Consider the following 20,634-nt stretch of genomic DNA (forward strand, 5'->3'; position numbering starts at 1 on the left):
AGTAAACCAATGACTATTAAAAGAGTTCATATAAGCAAACCACCGTGTATGTAAAATGCCTTAACTCTATGCACATGCAATACATGAGAGAGAGATGTGAATGACAGGAATTGGAAAGAAGAAATGCATCAGCGTTTCCCATGACATCACAACCTACAGCCTAACATCGACAAGGCTTAGGATACCACTAGCACCTTTCAGCACCATTTCCCTTCCACTAATCTGATTACCCACCTGATGATAGGAAAAGATTTTACTTGTACATTTTTATTTCCTAACAATTTCCCATCTTTTGAAGACTTCCTGCACAACTGCTTCCTGAAGTGGACGGCTCCAGTCTAAAGATTCTTGCCCCATCATAGGGATATACTAATCCCATTGTCTAAATGGGAAGAAAATAGGTTCATGAAGTTCAGACAACCCATTACCCAACCTGTGCACACCCTGCCCACGTGCTAGAGTGGGGACGCTTCACAGAATACCCTCTTTTCTTATGAAGAAAAAGTGAATTCCATGCTGAATCACCATTGCCATACCCCATGGCCATGCTCCCCTTCTCCTCTAATGCTGCCTCCTATCTCCTAGACTAAAACTGTCCCTCTCTAGAGGTGCCTCATCAGTGACTTCACCCAGGAGGGGAATTTGGTCAAAAGCCAAGAATGGGAGATGGGGCATGAAAATTACAACTCCCCAAGACCACCATGGTGGGCTTCCTAAGGGAATTTTTTTTAGGTTTTGAGGATTAGCATTTTCTGAAAGGACATGTGAGAAAGAAATACCTTTTAAAAAAAAAATAAAATTGTGAAAAATCTTGTTTTCAATTAAGCACAATTTCAATAGGAAAAAAAACCAACCACCCAGTCAGCCTGACACTTCTTCAATAAGAGAGAATTCAAGCTTGCAGAATATAATTGACCAGGATGGAATTTTGCCAGGATACCAAGATAAACATAATTACTCATATTAAGAGTGTTATTAAGAGTGTTAATTAATTGTTTGTAAACACAAATAATTGGCTGATTGGTTTTACAGCTCATTAGAAAGACAACAATTCTATTAGACATCGCTGTCCAGTAGCCATACTAGGACCACTGAGCTGTAATTACCAGAAGTCTGAAACTAAGCCAGTGAAAATCAGTGAGAGGTCGACCACTGAAATCAAGGTCCAAGAAAAAAAAAAAAAAAAAAAAAGTGATACCTAGTAAATAAGTGTGAACACTTTCTGGATAAAAGAGGGTTTTATTTGATTGGGAGTTTAGTTTTTTTTCTTGAGGTTTGGGTTTTTTTTTGGTTGATGATCATTTATGCAAATTTTTCTACCAAAGATCTCAAAAAAAAAAAAAAAAAAAAAAAAAAAAAGAGCGGCTGCCAGATGGAGTTAACCAGTATTAGTTATGAATTAGTGACCTTGATATACACTACCTATGATGCAACTAAAAGTGTGAACAGTAAACTCCAGCAGCTTCCTTGGCAGAGCTACGCACAAGCACTGTGACAGTCAGCTTCGCAAGAGCTTCGTCTGTACCTGCTGGGGGTTATTGATTAACACACAACACGGGGAGCGCCTGCCTTCGTGGCAGACAGTAACTATAGGCTTACAAACCGCTGATGGGCTAAACAAGCTATTAATGACAGGTTGCTCTTCATCATCTAAAACAGACAGACTCTGCTGCTTGACCACAAGGACAAGCAGGTTATTGCTTTGAAGTGTTATGCAAAAGACACAAATAAGGTATCTCTAATGAGTAAACCATACGTATGGCTCCACGGTTCTTTTTTAGTAGAGCTATTAATAGAAAACAGGACCTATTCAGAGTTGCAGATATATAATCATCTATTCCAAGGCTTCCACAATTTGTTAAAATTCGTTACTTGGAAAAAGAATTAGCTAAGTACAATTCAGCAAATAGCCACCAAAATTTTTGTAATATGAGACTGCTTCCCCTATGCTTAGCACTTTGCAGTTTCTTTTCTTAACTAGCTAAAAATAAAATACGCTTCTGAGCAGATGTAGCTGTTGGTGGTCAGCAGGGAGTGCGGCTGTGACCCCCTTGCACATCAGGCGGACCCAGCAGCTCCTCCAGGAGGGCCAGCTCTGACTGACTCTGAGAAACAGGCACATGGACCTGCTGGGAAGTTCTCCCATCTACAAAGAAAATATTTTTGTTTATAAAAGCATTGTTTTTAAACTGGAAGTATTTCCAAGTAACAATTCGTATAATATTTACCAAATTTTCCAACAGCACTTGTTATACTTCTTTATTTCACTCCTGCATGTAGCCAGATGCTAGGAACCAGGATGGCAGAAGCTACTTAAACAAGGGTAAGCAGTAAAATAAGCTGCAATCAAGCGAATGGGATGCATACGCAGATAAACCTAATGGGAACGTACAGACCATAAGGATTATATCACAAATTGCAAAACACTCTTTATTACAAAAGGGATTAAATAATAGATTACCCAGTCAATATCAAGATTTTTTTTTTTTCATAGGGGGAAAAAAATCCTTCTTTACAAGCATTTAGAGATGCAGTAGTAGAAGCAGAGCAATCACGTGGCTTAACTCTTCTGAGGAATACCCCTATAGTTTATTGGAGTCCAAAAGGTCTTTGTGAACTTGTCTGACATAATGTTGATATAAAACAGCTTCCAGCATGAATACTCCCATCTGTGGGTGTCTTGGGAAACAGTTAATTTCCTTGAGCACCTGTTCCCAGGACAGATTTTCTAAGATCCCAGGGAAAAGGAAGAGAGTCTCAAACCTGGAGGGTTTTTGACAGATCTTTCACAGAAATACAAAGCAGCTAATGTGTTTAATGAAGACAAAATTTTACTCAAACATATAGGGAGTTCCCAGTAAAGAACTTAAGGCATCATTACTCTGCAGAGAATCTTTTCAGTACATTTTCCCCCCCAAGCCCCAGAGAAACCCTGAACATCAGTGAAAACACTATTCCTGGTCCACCCCCCCCGCTCCAGGCTACTCAAAACCCATAGAGCCTCTTCCTTCTGCACCTGCTGGTTTGAGGTGACATTATAAATCAGACCTGCAGCTCCAGCTATTGCAGCACTCCCAATTTAGAAAAAGTACCAGTCATGGTCATCTGTCAAGACTACAGCATCTTTATAATGCATTAGAAAAATTCTCTGAACCCATCAGATTACAACTACCTGACACCAGCAGAGGAATGAAACATTTTAAAAATTTATTTAAGAGATTCAACTAGCATGCAAGATACCAATGAAACTAGCAAACAAGATTAATTTTCAAACTGCTCTAAGAACTATTCATAACACTCAGCTATTTATTCCATTTACAGATTCCAAATACTAGTTGCAATGGAACATTTAATATGCCACCATTATAAAGGGGAAACTGTTGACAACTATGCCAGAATATACATCCTTTTCATCCCGCTGTTACTCCAAGAAGATATTGGTACACAAGCTCCTACAAATCATATTTCCCAAGTGATTCCCAAAATGGGAAGCAACAACAGGAAAGCAATTTTTTCAAACGCTCATGCAATCCATTGTGATAAGATTTTATTTTAATAGCAGTATAGAACAGTATATATTATTTAGATATTATATGAAAAAATTAAACATGAATTTAAACACTTCTCATGAGGTACTGAGATATACATGCCATTAATAGTGAATATTTTGATTTACTGAGATTTAATAATCTGTTTAGATGAACTACTTCACGTTCTGATGATTGCTGATACTAATGTCCTAGGCTCAATGAGTTTCAGGCTTGTGACAATACTGTATTTTTTCCAGTTTTGATCAACTGATTAGTTTTTAATGCTAAGTATGTCTTGCCATCACTTGCGGTTTGAATATGTTTACTTAAACCAAAAATATTTTGCATCTCAATTATTATTTTATACTGCAGCATTGAATGGAATTTAAGTCAATACATTATTCATAAAGCAAAGACAAGAGAAAAAAAACAAAGCTGTGCACTTCTTTCAAAGACTTCAAATTACTAAACCATACCATATTTATGCATGCAATATTTGATTGTGTGTGTGTGTGTGTCTTTTTTTTTATCACAAGTTTGTTGTTTTCAGATCAGGATATGCCAAAAATCCAACACCAAACAATTTTTGTTTATAATTAAGGCAATCATCAATCCAAGGATTGTAGTCCATTTTATTTCATCTCTACATCAAAAAAAGTAATTTAAAAAAATTAAAATTCCCTTGAAATGGTAAGATAAATGAAAATGTAAGTGCCTTCACATAATAACAGTAAGCTGACCCTCTGGGAAATGGTTGACTTTCTCAATTCAAGGTATTCAAAGCTCATTCAAAAGTGTTCATTTGGAATGCAGATATCAAAGATGATGCAAATGTTCAAGAGAAAATTAAAACTTACCAGATGTTCTAATCCAGCTTTGATGTTTCCAGAGTCCCTGTAACAGAAGAACAAAAGTTCTAAATAGTTGCTAAACCCTTGTCTACAACAATTTATGTTTAACTCAGAAATGTCAAGGCCATGTAATTTCTCGAGGTGTATAAAATTTTTACTTTTAATATCTTAATCATTGCAATACCTAAAAGGTATCTATTATCCTAATGCATAACTACAGAATTATATAAAACCTCAAATTTTACCTGCCCTGAAATTGCTATAAAACTGTAGCAATGCAACAGGACGCTCATTTAAAAAACAACATTTTTAGTATAATTATCCCACTATTCATATTGGAATTAATAAAACAAGACAGTGCATAATGCTATTTATCAAATTCACATTCAGTGGCTCATGGTTCTGCTCTGCCACTACTTCAATAGTAAAATTCTGTGATCATTTACAAAGGTGATGGAATGAATGAATCTTATATTAACTAACTAGGTTGTGGCAACCATACTGAAACTTTGCATTTGACTCCTGACAGCTGAGAAGTATACAATGCACAGATACAAAAATGAGAAGTAATGTCACATAAAGACAGCTGCAAAAAACGGGCCAAACTACCAAAGTAAAAAACATTGAAAAGCAAAGAGAATTCAGAGTGAAAATTAATCCTTAACACATCCCACTATGTAAAAAAGATAACCTGAAAGAAAACTGAAACAAAACAAATTTAAAAATCCCCAAATCCCAAGCCACTAAACAAGGAGGCTGGCTTCGCTTTCACTGACTCCAGGTTCTACCTGCTTCCAAAAATGTAACTGTGCCTTTTGAGGAAGATGGGCTGCACCCATGGCAAACAAGGAGAAACTGCCCCACAAGTGTTTCAAGTAATCAGTTCTTGAACTATATAATGTAGTGTGTATTTATATTTATAATATTAATTTTTCAACAAATTATTCAACTACATCAAACCACAGGTGCAAAAACTCCAATTATTTTCCTCTAAGACAGCAAACTGTGCGAGACTGAGGCTTCCGTTCTCTTTAATACTTAGTACAGGCTGAGAAAGGCATAACGTGAAGTTACACAAAAATGGCTAAATGGATGAAATTTTACTGGACACTGAATAAGGCTACATTCAATGACACATTTTACAACCTTGCTGTACTGTATTTTAGACTTTTTACAGAAAGCTTTTATTTATAATTTCATAAAGCTTTCAAAAAGTCTGCTACGCACTTTTGTTGTATTTGAATATATCACGAATGAAGCAAGAGAAAAAGACACACCTTCCTTACACCATTATTTGGTATTTTGAAACAAGAATTGATTATTCGAGTCCATACAATATTTAAATAGAAATCATCTCCCACATCTATTTTTGAGGTGCTAAATGGCCTTAAAGAATTTAAGCACTTTGGAAGCAGGATCCCAGCAGCTGATGCGAGGAGCTCCCAACTAATGGTATAAAACCTGCCCTGTTAGTGGTCTGTCTCCTGTGCTGTCCCTGTCATGACTTCATCAATATTTGTGCAACTCCTTCTGCCCTGTGCTGAAAGCAGACTTAATTCAATTATAGGTCTCAAAACTGATAAAAAAGGTCCTAAAGTGGAAAATGCGAAGAGATTATTGGCAAATGAATAAAGATTTGTATCGAACTAACACACAGGAGTACAGCAGGGTGGTTTTTTTTTTTTAATCATTCCCTGTCTTAAGTCTTCTGGGAACAGTGAGTTTCCCTTCCCCTCATACAGCACATCGATTTCTGAATTAGACTGCAATATTAAATAATTAATATACTTGCCATGATTGATGTTTTGCATTAGTTGAATATTAGGTTATCAATCAAAATCCACTTGGTTTAATGTAATAATATTGAAAAAGTGTCACTGGCTGTTCATCCAATTTGTAGTTGAGGCAGCACAGATAGTAATATTGGTGTAACACAAGGCTCTAACGCAGGAAATGCAGTGGTTGAACATACATAAGGCAAACATTATCAAACTAACCAGGACAAGGTTGAGGTTGTCCTAAATAAACCTTGTGGCACCTGTCACTTCCAATGAAAACCTCTTTCCAGCCGGAGGCTGCCGTGCATCAATCAGCGATGACAACTAGCGAAGCCACGGCATAATTTTATCTTTCTAGTTAAACAATAATTATACAAATAAGACTCCCATTAATACTATATTTCAAATATTGTGTTATGCAAAATCAGACCTGTTGCTACAGCTCAGTAACACAACCTTAGTTGTCTACAGAATAGCTTAATCATTAATACATAAAACCCTACAAATAAAAGGCAAGAACAGTTTTATGCACATCCACTACTATAACACTCCTATAAAGGAATACCATAAGAAAGTTATATTAATTTTATATCATTATCAGGTAATAATGTTTTACTCAACTTTTACACCGCACAGTTCCCAAGAAGATATATATTTGCCTTTCAAACCATCCTCAGTGCACCACATTTATTTTTTTGGTTCATTAGGTAAGTTTGGTTTTATTCTTGAGTTTTTCTTTTTTCCATCAGAGAAGCTCCGGAATTGTATTTCCCCAATATAGTCAAGAAATTGTGCTGTAAAATCCTAGTTGACGTGCATATATGTTAAAATCATACATTAAAACCAGTAAGCATAATACTCAGGCTAATCCAAATGTTAGCTTTTGGTAATGCCAGGGGAAAAAATTGCAGCTGAGCTAAATTTGAATCATGGTCATGAGGGACCTGTAACAACAAGCCAGGAATTCAATTAAGCAAGTGTAGCCAGCTTTTGGATTACTTAAAACCACAGCGTAGGTAACTAACTGAGGTAGTGTTAACTTGTTAGTGCTAGTTCCTTTGCCAGTAAACTGAACTAAAATAAAAATATTCGCTAGCACTTGCTGAAACTCCTGATTTTTAACCTAGACATATATTCATGTTCACAAAAGTACGTTCCCATATAAAACTAAGTATTAATCAAGGAGCTGAAAAATATGCAATATCTTCAAAATATCTGAACTTTGACTATTCTAAAACAATACAAGATTTCACTAATCATTTACTTTTAAACACATTTGTAGCAGTTTCACAGAGGAATTCTAGAACGAATACTTGTTTTTGCACAACAGAGCTGAACAAATTACTGCGTACATGTAGACACAGTACTTTGGAGAAAGGCACCCTCAAGAACCTACAGTCTTAACATCATATGACAATGCCACTGACTTATTTTATTACTGTGAGGCTACCTAAAACCAAAGAAATCTGAGAAATATTTTTACTTATCACTAAAATAGGCAATTGAGCTTGTTAGTAGGTCTCTGTTATACTCTCTAAAATGACAAACAATTATGAGAGCTGAGTTTAACCTGTGCTGCTATTTAGATAAATAGCATCGAACTGGAATTATCCTGCAATTTTTAAAAATGTATTCCGAACGAAAGCAAACCACTTCAGTTACACATTCTTCAGTTCCTCTCAAGTTGTTATCAACTCATTCTCAATACTTCCCTTATATCCGTAGTTAGTCATTTTCTTCACCATAGTTTTTTGGTTAGAATCTATAGGCCACAGGATAATTCTATGCATTATCTATATCTATGGATATTATAGGATAATTCAGGTCGAAGGGCCTCTGGAGGTCTACAGTCCTACTGCCTGCTCAAGGCAGGGTAGCTGTGAGGCCAGACCAGGCTGCTCAGAGCTTATCCAGCCTGGTCTTGAAAGGACAATCTCCCTGGGCAACCTGTTTTGCTGATTAAATGTCCTCTCTGGGAGCATCTTTCCTTCTATCTAGTCCAAACGCCTCTTTTTTCCAATCTGTGCTGGTTGCATCTTTTCTCCCACCACTCACCACTTTAAAGAGACTGTCTCCTCCTCCTCAGTGACCTCCTTCCTCATCAGTCTGGGTGGCTGCTGCCAGGTGCCCTCAAAGCCATCTCTTCTCCAGGCTGAACCACCCCCAGTCCCTCAGGTCCCCTCACAGGGCAAGTGCTCCAGCCCCGACTGTCTTGGTGGCCTGAACTCCACACTAAACAGTCCCCATGTCTGATTTTTCTCCTCAGAAGCCAAATGAATAAATAAATCATCCCATCATTAGCAAGGCCTTTGGCAGAATCCCCTCCAGGTCCACAGCATTAACTACAAGCTGCAAAGAACAAGGTCATACGTAGCGTTTCAGGTCGGGCTGCACCACACTCTCAAATAAAGGCCTCCACTCTTCATGAATGCCAACGTGTTCGTGTTGTTGATCAGGCAGCATTGCCCCAAGTGGCTACAGATAGTTTTCACAGAGCTCTCTTAAAAAAAAAAATCTCTTGGATCATCAACAAGCACATCACATAATACTTTCAATAATCTGTCAAGTATAATTTTAAATTAATCCCTTTTTTGTCTCAGTATTCCTCTTGGATGAAGAACCTCATAGTGAAAGATGTTCTTGGAAAAACCTCATGTTTTCCCGTTCGTTATCCTCACATTAACATGCTTCTACTGCTTGCTGTCATCTAATGGCCTTCCCTACAGATCTTCCTCTGGTAGCACACACATTCGCTATTTTTCTTCTGCATGTTACCAATCCCCGCTTGTATTCTAGATAAACAACCTCAAAATAAACAGCTGAATCTCTTCAGAAGTCTTCTGAGCTTCTTTGTGAACTTCAGCACATGACAATATATTAAACACCCGCCAATACAAGCAACAGGAAACAGGATAAATATATTATGCTAAACCCAGCTTGAGGGGTGGTCTAGTCCCTTCTCCCACCTCCTTAAGCTCTGTGTTGAAGGTAGATAAAGGGAGAGAAGACAGAAATGAGAAAAAACGTGCCGTAGATGTTAGGAATTATACCAAGAAGGGGTAAGGTGAAGAGCATAAGTGAGGCTACTGCCATGAATGTCATTGCCACTGCCTCTCCTGTCTTGAGCTTCTTCAGTTAGTGAGAAGTCTACACTGACCCAACACGGCCAAAGTGAGGAACAGTCTTACTAAATGCACCTATAGTGGAAGTGACAGCTATGGGAGAAGTAGACTAGTCAGCTATCTCTAGACCTTTCTTTTTTATATCACCTTTATTTTAGCAGATTAGCATCTCAAATTCAATGAGGCCTTTGCCTCATTATTTTCTGTTTGTGATACTCATAGTCTTCTCACAGTTGATCTGCCAAGAGATGCTTAGTTTGTTAGCAGGCACTGTAAAAAAAAAAAAAAAAAAAACAAAAAAAACCCACCACCCACGAAAAACCAAAAAAACCCCAAAATAAACCCCAAAAAACAAAACAAAAAAAAACCCACAAAAACAAACAAACAAAAAAAACCACAAAAAAAACAACCAACCAACCCACAAACTCAAACTAATCTAAATCAGATTCAGATAAGGAATTTATTACACTAGCCTTGACTAGTCAATCTAGCAGCATTGTTAATACTCCAAATTTCTGACTAAATCCCAGCAAACACCACCACCACCACCACCAGACAGCAACACTTTCTCTCCCAGAATGTGGAAATCCCTCATCTAAAACTCTGCCAACCCATGGCAAGATCATCTCTCCCAATGGTGAGTTGAAAGGCCAATATTTCATGATTCACCAGACTAGAGCTGGGGCCCGTATATTCCTGGGAAGAAGAAAATTAGGTTTCCACGTGATTACACACTATTTAATTCTACCCTGGGATATCCCAAGATAGAGAACTGCTCCCTCACTACTTCTTATTTTATATATCAATCTTTGCTGGATTTACTTTCCTCAGCCTCAAAAATCTGTACAGTCAGATTGAAGGTATACCAGGTATCAAATTTTAGATGAGGAGGAAAATAAGGAATAGTTTTTTCCCACTGAAGTTTTTAATTTGTTTTCTAACTTTTCTCCCTTATACACATTTTGGAATAAGGCATTGTGTGTACTCATTAAACAATCACAACTGGATGGGTAGCCTGAACAATGCACTTGTGACCTTATCACCAGTTAGTGATGCATTTACGCAAACATTTAAACCATGTTATATTCTGGAATAGCTTCACTAACTAATTTTAAGCTCACAGAACATGCCAGACATCGAGAGTAAAATAGTCATGGCTAGATCACGCCTTTGTTCAATTCCAGAAAAACAAAAGCCTACTATAAAAAAAAAAAGTATCTTTTCCCTATCTGTAACAACTAGAATAAATACACATAATTATTACATTTTCAGGGTGACTGTTCAGAAGGCACGACGTATTTGAAGTTCTTCCCTGAGCTAGCTTGGATTTCAGCTTCACAGTTAGAGAATCCTGGATGCAGTTTTTAGAAATGGATACCCCCATCACACTCCACTAAATTTTACAGTTTTTGTATTGTTGTGTTTTCTGTAAAATTACAGGCTAGTGTTTCCAAATCTGACTTCAGACCATAGATACTTATTTCAGTAGGTTTTGAAAGTCACAACGAAGATTACATAAAAATCTAAGAGCTATGCCTGTCCTCTTAAAGATGTTATCGAACATATCCTTCGATAACATCTTTAAGAGGACAGTGCTGATTCTCCTGGGTGAACAGGTAAACTCAAGCTGGCCCAATACCACACCTGGCAGAACTGCTGGTAAAGACTATGTAACATGCAGAAACAGAACAAAAACCACGTTACTCTTCAACACTATTACTTAACATCATCCGGGTTATAAAGAAAAACCTGAAAATTAGGGCTGTATTTTTTGTAGCCATAAGTGGAAGTTACGTCAAAAGGAGTATAAAAAGGCAAGAGAAGAAAACCATAGAAGAAAGCTATTTCCTCCTGCCCCTCTTATACAAAGATGAAGGAAAAAAAAAAATAGAGTTTTTTTGAAAGTAACCAAATAACATACCCAAACAATATTACCAATAACGAAAATCAAAATCCTTGCAATCTACTACTTACATAAGTTACACAAAGATTCTCAGCACTACATGTACCTCAAAGATAGTCCCTTGACAGCTGCAATGGCTCAAAGAGTTGTGGCTCCTTATATCTAAAATCCCTGTTTTCTTCCATTATTGGAAGATCCAAACAACCAATAAAATAACTATGAAATAAAATAGTGAAAATAATTTAGCGGTGCAATGCCAACATCAGAGAGGGTTAGGGAATGGTTAGAGAATCTTTCACTCTGCAAGAAAACGCACCCATGATATTTTCGAAAAAGTGTGGAATGTGGTTTTGCTCTTACTTAATATCAGATTCAAATGGTGTGGAACTGATCCTGAAGTGTAAAGACTCCAAAGCTGGTGGTGGTGTGCTCAGTGGCTCCCTCGCTCCAGTCAACCAAAGAATTTACTTCATTTGGGGAAAAAAAGGTAAGAAGTCTGGCCAATTACTAATTTAAATGTAACAGAGATTCAAGAAGGTCACTTATCAAAAGCAGGAAGAAAAGCAGAAGTCACCCCCTCACACAAACACATATGGAATAACTTGGAACTGCTGAAGAACTCAGTAGAATATAATGCAAGCTAAATTGAATCATGCCAAAACCAGGGACTTTAAACTGGACACAAGCTGAAACAATTTCCATAATATGTTATCCTAGAGAGAAGAAAAATCAGTACCCAAGAGACCTTATCAAATATTGAAGGGGGGGGGGAATATAACCCTGGCTCACAGAGTAAAATTCAAGATTTTATGCAACTGAAATAAATACTGAAACTAAATGGGGGGGGTGGGAGGAGACAGACACGACACACCAAAATACAGCATTGAAAGAATCAGTATTTTCAAATAGACCCTACAAAAAAAAATCCTTTTTGTCCTTAAGTATTTCACAGATAAATGAGAGCCAAAATGACTATTCAAAATGCTCCCAATTCTGCTTTACCAAGACTTCAGGTCAGATACAGAAATTCCACAAATTATCAAAGCAGATTTCTTTATCCTGGTTGCCAGTTCAAGCAATTCCTTGGATAAACCTGGCAATTCAAAGGACCTCATAACACGCAAGTCCATGGAGTTTTTATATGTGGAGTGGTTTTGGTTGGGTGGGTGGGTTTTTGTCCTCCTGTTCTATGCACAGTGTTCCCTTCACAACAAGTAAAACGTTGTTAATCAAGGTTTGCATTCCCAGCAAATGTAAGCAATTAAGCTTCAGGTTTTGGAATGTCACTGTCTCTGTTAACCAGATTATTTGGTAGTCTTAAATAAATTAGACAACTTTGGCCTGTTTTACCTTTCCTGTAATATTATTTAGTAGATATTCAATTAAAACACATCCTGTAGGTGAAAGTGTATGAAAACATTTCCGTAATGGACATTAGTGGTAGTAGAAGTGTCGCTAATTAGCCTCAAAGTACAAAATAAATTACAAAAGTAGCAAAAAGCCCAGCAGTATAAATGCACAGAACGCTGCACTGAATATTAAACAAAGCAGAGCAAGTTTTAATGTTGGTAAGCATAGCTATAGTAAAAACTCTCCAGACTAGTAGAGAGTGTTACAGGTTAATGAGGAACATATAAAGAGTGCACAATAATTATCATACCTAACACCTTACCATCTGTGTTTGGATGACTGCAGAATATAAACAGAGTTTATCAGCATTAAGGCTGAAACTAATTACACGTGTATTTCTATTAGCATACTGTTAGGATAAATATTTAAAACGTTAGCTTTTCCTCAGCTGCACTCAACTCTCAGTACTGAAGAATACTAAATTTAAGTATAAGTCAGTGAGAAAATTTAAATGTTCTAAGCACTACAACAATTTGAGAACAATCAATTTTCCATTTTCTGAAAGCTTCTAAATCCTCCTCATTCACCCAATTACTACTGTACTTAACCTAATGCAATTTTATTCTGCAGGAACAATACTATTCTTAAACAAATTTTTTGAAAAATATAAGATTAAAAACTTCTAGACAAAGAATAAACTCCTAGAGAAAAGATGCAAATAAAATTACTATCATAATCTGTTGGTTTTTTATTTGCAAGTATAAAACTGAAGAGAAACAAAAGCATGGAACATAGCATCTGTCATATCAGAATATAAAAAGATGATCCTGGCACAAAATGAAAAAGCTCTAATTCATTTGCAAATCAAGCCTGCCAGTTCTATTTCAAGCTGGCGGTAACTGTCAAGAGTTAACAAGATAATCACTTTCAATCCTGCCTTCAATGGTACATTACACTGTTATTCCATTCAATAAGGCCGTTCTTTGGGGCACTGGATGAATGGTTTTCATTTCTAACTCACACAAAAAGTTGCAAAAAAAATCCATGGGGCTTAAGAAAGAAATCCCTTTATGGGCATTTATCTGCCGGCACTTGCTTTTAGGCAAAATGAGATATTTGGATACATTGGTGTCCATTCACTTCCTCTATTCCTTCAGGCCCTCAGTCTGTTGATAAAAAAAAAAAAAAAAAAAAAGGCACACAAGGAAACCTCAAGCCTGTTTCCATTTTTTTAAACTCTGCACATTAAACAAGTTCTGTAATAATGTTTTGTAAATACTTCAAGAATACACACTGAAATGACATTGTATTTGAATGGATCCATCTTTGTCTAAATTCATTGTAAACTATACAAAAAAATACTAAATGCTCATGAAGATCGTGCTTAGAGAAACAATAACCAGTTCCTCATTAAACGTTCAATGAAAATAGAGTTACCAATTAAAGGCACTCTACCTATGAAACAAGTTAATCTAGAATTTGTCTGTATTAATTATTTGTAATTTTTTTTTTAAGATTCTGTGCTATGCATTCTTCCCAAAAGGATAAAATCTTATAGAAGTTTATTAAGTATTTGAAACTTATTTGCTGGCACACAACTTTCTACTAATCTCTGTGAAAAAAAAAAAACTTCATGCTTTTGCTCATTGCTCAAAATTCATATTGTAAGATACTACCTACATGTTAAGGTTGTATTATACAGATATGAATTCTATTATTGAATATTCTACAGTGACAATTTAAATCTTCTATACTAACTTTAGAAACAAATCACTAAATCTTTTCTTTCTTTCTTTAAATCTTCACAGATTTCAGTTCACAGAACAAAGCTAATATCTACATTTAATATCTTAACTGAGTTAAGTTTATCCAGCTTCAGGTCTGTTACCTATAATCAATGCCAACAAGCACACTGTCAATACTCTTCTGTAGATACTTTTCCTTTTTTTTAACAAAAATAAACAGAATTTTCCTCAGACACAGGGACCCATCTTGACAGTCACTTCTTTTATGTATTTGCATACCTTACAAAAGAAGATTTTTGACTGTCTTTATAATCCATCACTCCAAGTCAGGCAACTTTTTCCATACACCCCTCATGCAAACGCTCCTTTATAGCAAGAGTTTCTTTTATGAGAAATCTAAACACCAGAAGTTACCAGCGGACTCGCAGGCTTTGGTTTTGTTCTCTGCACTTCACAAGTTTCTTCAGAGTTTCTAAACAGAGAACCTTATGGTCTTATAATTAAAAAAAACACTGTAACAAAACCAAAAACTATATGCCTGTATTTATGTAGCATTAGAAGATAGTCATTTTTGCTGCCCTGCTGCCCCTGTTTCCCAAAAAGAAAGAATATAAAATAAAAATGAATTAAAAGTTCACACACTTCGGAAAGACCTTGAAAGAGCGCGTGATGTTGCGCTTAGAACGCAAATTAATAGAGAGTGAACAGATGGATTTCAAATAGCAGGTCATGGCTTTAGGTAAAACTAATACAGTCCCAAAAAAACAGGAGCCTGCCATAGAAATCTGGGATGCGTTTCTTTCCTCTCTAGCCAGCAGCAGTACAATGCTGATACTGCTTAAAAATAAACAATCGATTTTAAAAAAAAAAAAAAGGCAAAAACTACCCTCCATTTTGTAAAGCAGACATTTGGAATAAAAAGCAAAGACAAGCAGCAGAGTAATTCTTCAGTAAAGGCAGGTATTTGTTTCTAGCATTCACAACTGATTAATTTCGACAGCTCAGATGAAAGACCAGGGTGACCCAACAGTCCTAGGACACATACTTTTTAAGGCCAAAGACTAAGAAAAGGTAGTTTCACGTTTCGATTATTACCGAAGATGTGTGCAGCACTTTGGCAACCGTGGTCAAGTTCAGCTGAGACCCACAAAGTGCCACTTTACTGAAATTCCACCGCTTGTGACTGCATTTGATCCAATTTTAGCACACTGAAGCCTCGTGCTTTTTTAGGCATCACTGTCGGGAGGTATAAAAATCCAATTTGTAAATGCTTTTTCACTGTTCCTCTGTGTGTCCCTGCAGTTTGATTTTGTCGCTTTAGCTTAATTCCTCTACGTTCTTTCATCTGGCCTGAATTTATCTCCCTAAGGAATGCAGGGGCACACTCAGAATATACTCTAAATGTGTAAAATATGTTTAAATGTCAGACAGGCACAGCTTTTCATTCCTATACAAGGTAAAAAAATTTTCCTTCTCCTGAAAAAAGCAGATCTACTTGATCTCAGAATATCTAGTTTTTATCTCCTCAACTACTTCAGCTAACGCAGCTTGTAGCATTTCTGGTCATAAGGGACTTGAATTTCAGGCTGCATTTCACAATTAAACAGTTTGTTTGTATTACAACTCAATGTAGGCCTAAAGAAAGCCTTTGAAAGTCTCCTGGTTTCTGTAAGACAGCCATTCCAAGCAGTCCGAGCATATGCTGAGAGGTAGGAGGAGCTCAGAAGATTCTCCAACATCAGTCTGACACGAGGGAGAAAGCCCCTGTTGTTACATGAACAACAAACTTCAGCAGACACATTAATAAGAAACCTGGAGGATTTACCATCACTATGGTACCGCAGCCATTTTCAGTTCCAATAAACATACCATAACTATTTTTGAATGGTAGGATTTGCATCCTCCACGGTACCTCCTCAGCATTCAAATGCATCTTATCCTAGGTGACTCGAGTTTTCTACACGTTTTTCAATATTCTGAGGTTGGTAAGTTACGGAGAGCATCACAAAGACCCTTTTATTTTAAGCAGAAGACTCACAAATTCTTCTAAAAGGCTGTTCTGTTAAAGCCCAGATGAATTCTGAAAACATATTTAATATAAAAAAGGGTTCTTTAAAGTCCGACTTTCAGTAAGGAATAATGTATCTTCTACTAACATTTCCATGTTGGGCTGTGTTGCAAGACAAATTTATATAATTTTAAAAAGGTAGAGCTTAAGTTGTTCAAGCTTGATAGGAAATTAGTTCCTTGGCCACAAATAAAGGGAAAGAAATAATATTTCATCGAAATAGAAAAAAAAATAAAAATTGATTGCAAATCTCAAACATATCTGACCAAAACCAAGCCTAACAGACAGTGACAAAAATAACCTGAAAGTGCTTTAAAATTAATGGAAAGGTTAGAAAAAAACCAAACCAAAACCAGCTAATTGAAGCTCATGGAGAAGAAGAGGAGATCGATAGATATCACTAAAGAGGTCGCATTTACAGCAGTTCCCACTTCAGCACCTTTGTTTTTACAGCATTCAGTCCACTACAATGCTGGTTACCTGTATCCTAACAAATCACCAAAGACTGTAAAAGCACTTTCAAATACATGCAATAGCAAGGATCAGAACCTGAAGTGTATCTTGATGATAATATTTCGGTATTCAAGAATAAAGACCTTCAGAGCTGTCAAAAAAAAAAAAAAAAAATCTGTCACACTTGGACCTAGTAACAGTGGATTTGTACCTAATAGAGCTCCATCGAGCTTGCAGAGAACAGGCTAATTTCCTTAAATTATCTGGCAAGGCTAATAGTTCTTTTGATTCCAAGAGCAATTAACTCTCCACTAATTCAACAGCAGCACTAGACAACTAACACTACTAGGTCTGTATCTTACTTATTTGTTATTTCTTTCTCCAGCATCTGTAATGGCCTCTGACTATATAATTTACAAGTCTGTTATTATTTGAGAACATTAATCAGTTCTAAAATTGCTTTTGGTATTGTGGTTATTACACATCTACTTCTCAGAGAGAAATTTCAGAAGCAATAGATGTATTCAGGACATTGCTATGCCTGTGTTGAAAACACTGATACTGTTTAGAATTTGATGTCCAAAACATTATGGTAAGTAAACAAGAAAAGATCTGCAAGTTCCAGTAAATCACAACCTGTATTTTTTATAGAAAATTTTACATCCTAAAAAAAACCCAAAACATCGAGTAACGCTGTCTAAACACTTCATGCTGGTTGAGTTGCACCAAAACCTCCTTCAGGCTTCATGTGTTCTTTAATTGTTAAGTCTACTGTTCTTACCACATCACATTGGTCTTACTCATTTTACTCTCCAAAATGCTTGCTTTCATTAATACGATTTTAACGTTTTACTACCATGAAAGACTAACATAATCTATTTTATTTGGCATTTGTCATTCCCAGCACTTCACAGAGAAAATCTACAGTAAAAATGGAGAGTAGTACTGGCTTTGCAAGACGGAGCAAACTGCCGAGAACTGGCCAGCCAAAGTCTACACCAGAAATCTTGCTAGGTATTTTGTATTTTGGCATTCCTTCAATGAAATTAAAATAATCAGTATTGCACACTACTGATTTACCATCAAGTGGACCAAAATTAGAAGAAAAGACAAAAATATAAGACATGTCTCGTTCTACAGCCAAGATTTCCCTCAAAGGTTATTTTTCTAATACGAAGCCAAGAGATTCCTGAAAACATTAAGTACCATAAACATGGCAGGCTCCAAGGAAACTTGGATCTTAAGCAATTTGAAGCTTGAAGATTAAAACCTGCACTTCCTATTGTACCTGCAAATATTAGAAGTGAAACATTCTACAAAACCAACTCTGAACAATTAAGCAGCCAGATCCTTCAACGGCAGCAATTTCTAGAGGATTCACAGACCATACAGAAAGACCTGGAATTGTGGATGATCAGGCTGACGACTGAGCAAGCACTTCTGCTGGAAAGAATTTCTAACCTGCAAAAAAACCCCAGCAAATATCTAAAAACCACCTCAAGTTACAAACCTAACTAACAAATTGCAGGCTCACATCACAAAGCCTACTTCAAGTTCTCAGCAGCACTGTTCTTCGGTCTTCTCTGGGGAAATAAGTTGGAGCTAGATGCCTATTAGTCCATAAAAGTTACCTTAATCCCTATATTTTTAGCTGTACCGGTTTCAGGTCACCTCAGATAACATCATTTAGGACAGGAAACATGCTGAACCTACACAGAAGTCCCTCAGCAGACTTCGTATCGACACAAGACGACAAACTCTGCAATGGAAATGATTTTATCTGATCACACATCCCCTCCAGCACCTGCCTTCCTGGCTGCTCATGAAGGACTTCCCTGCAGACTGATGCTCTAAGACAAGCCAAAAGTGATGCTCGTTCGCATTAAAATGTTAATTTTTACAGCAAAGTAAGGCAGACAGTTTAGGGTGGTGGCCTCAACCATCCCAGAATTAGTTGCCCTTGTGTGTGAATCAAGCTTGTATACTCTTTCAAAGGAGGAGCAGACACTAGAGCGAGCAACCCCTTCACTAAGAAAATTTTGTCTCTCTACGATGCTACCAGAACTAAGGATTTTTCTCCACTTTATCACAACACTGTTCATATTTGTCTTATTTCACACATTTTCAGAAATGTATTCCAGACAGTCTTACAGATGTTAAATAGAGTAATGTGAATACTTTGCTGACTATTAGAAGATCATGGCAGAGAACATTGGAGTATCTGTGCTCTGAAAGATATTAAAGTCTTAAGTTATATTCTTGAGAAAAAAGAACATAATAAATTCAGAATACGGAATGACTGTGCAGACTGATGGACTGATCTACAGAAATAGCATATTGATATTGCTGAAAAAAATCTAGTATATTGGCTCTTTTCCTAGATTTTCAGTTGTGGCTGAAAGTTATCATCACAATATACAAAATGACTATGTCTTGCAAAGAAGTGCCAGAAATGAGTGTCCCCAGAAACTGGAACTGGAACCGTTCCAAGCAATCAAACACATTCATATAACAATGGTCAGGACCGAGTGGCCTTTTACACAATGGCATGACAGGATAAGCCACCTACTTAACTTTCTATTCAAGCAAGATATTGGAAAGTTATGTGAACATTTGCGCATAATAATTTTCAGTCATTCAAAACAGATCAAGATGCTGTTCTAACAACGCAAGCAAACAATATATAACATATATATATATCTCCTTCCTCTGGTCATTGTGGCTTTCAGTTGACAAGGCCAGCCTGCAAGGTTAGCATTTGGGTGGGTAACCGTTACACCAGTACCAACAGCAGATAATGGAAGAAACTGGAAGAATCAACTGAAAAAATTCAAAAATAAAGTTGAAAACCTTGTACCTACATGCAGTAGAGGGAAAAATAGTTTAGCTAGCTATGCGTATTTTTTTGCCCAGCAGTAGAAAGAAATACAGCATAACCAACACCTAGGGTAAACAAAAATGTTCAAACTGTATATAAGATGGGTGAAATCGTTTCAGCCATGGAGAAAAATTTGCAAACTCTGCCTGATATCTGGGATTTAAGGTGGACTTTTTTTCTTGTACATCTGTAATGACACAAGTTGCACAAAGCAATGGAAAAAATACATCTGTAAAATGTCCACTCTTTGTAGATATGACAGAGCCGAGCACATATTTCTTGGGGTACTACAAAAGCACTCAAAAAAAAAAAAAAAAAAAAAAAATTGGCCTTAAAGGCTTTCCTTTTGCCTGTTTTATGTATGGCACTTACGTCATTCATCATGACTACAGTAACGAGGAAGGCTGAAATTAGCACTCTCTAGAGCATCTATACACTTGCAGGATGTCAGCAGATGTGATTGTTGAATGACAAAAAGCCAAGTGCCGAGAAATATTTGAGAATACTATAATAGCCCTGCATCAGGTAGATTTTTTTTTTTTTTTTAAATTAAAATATAGACCCCAAAGTCCTAGCCAAGGGAATTCACTCTCTCTTGAATGTGGAATTGATCTGAATGCAATTACTTTACTCTTTTTAGCTCCATTTGACTTTGAACTAAACATCAATTAGTGCACAAACATAATACTGCAAGATCTGTTAACTCCAACACTGATTTTTCCATAAAAGATCTAAAGCAAATTTATTGGCCTTCATTTAATAGCTTTCAGCAATCACAAATATCACACTTGAAAGCTCAACTTCATTTTCTGATGGTCACTTAAACCCTTAATTCTCACGATAAAACTCTCTCAGTCTTAGTTTTAAAACCCTTAAATTAGCAAACAAGACACCACATAATATATGCTATAAGCATAGGTCTTCTCCGAAAAGCTGGGACCTTCAAGTGCTTCAGC

At 36.6% G+C, this 20,634-nt stretch overlaps 1 protein-coding gene across 2 annotated transcripts in view; it reads right to left on the reverse strand.

The window, feature by feature from the left end:
• The window catches only part of RSRC1 (arginine and serine rich coiled-coil 1), a 175,392-nt gene that overhangs the window by 94,796 nt on the left and 59,962 nt on the right, over positions 1 to 20,634 (reverse strand). For both annotated transcript variants that reach the window (XM_082319340.1, XM_082319339.1), the window contains one exon: positions 4,388 to 4,424. In XM_082319340.1, coding sequence (XP_082175466.1) covers positions 4,388 to 4,424 — 37 coding nt within the window. The remainder of the gene's footprint in view (positions 1 to 4,387; positions 4,425 to 20,634) is intronic.

The sequence above is a fragment of the Platalea leucorodia genome, assembly GCF_965183815.1.
Source record: "Platalea leucorodia genome assembly, chromosome: 8".
NCBI lineage: Eukaryota > Metazoa > Chordata > Aves > Pelecaniformes > Threskiornithidae > Platalea > Platalea leucorodia.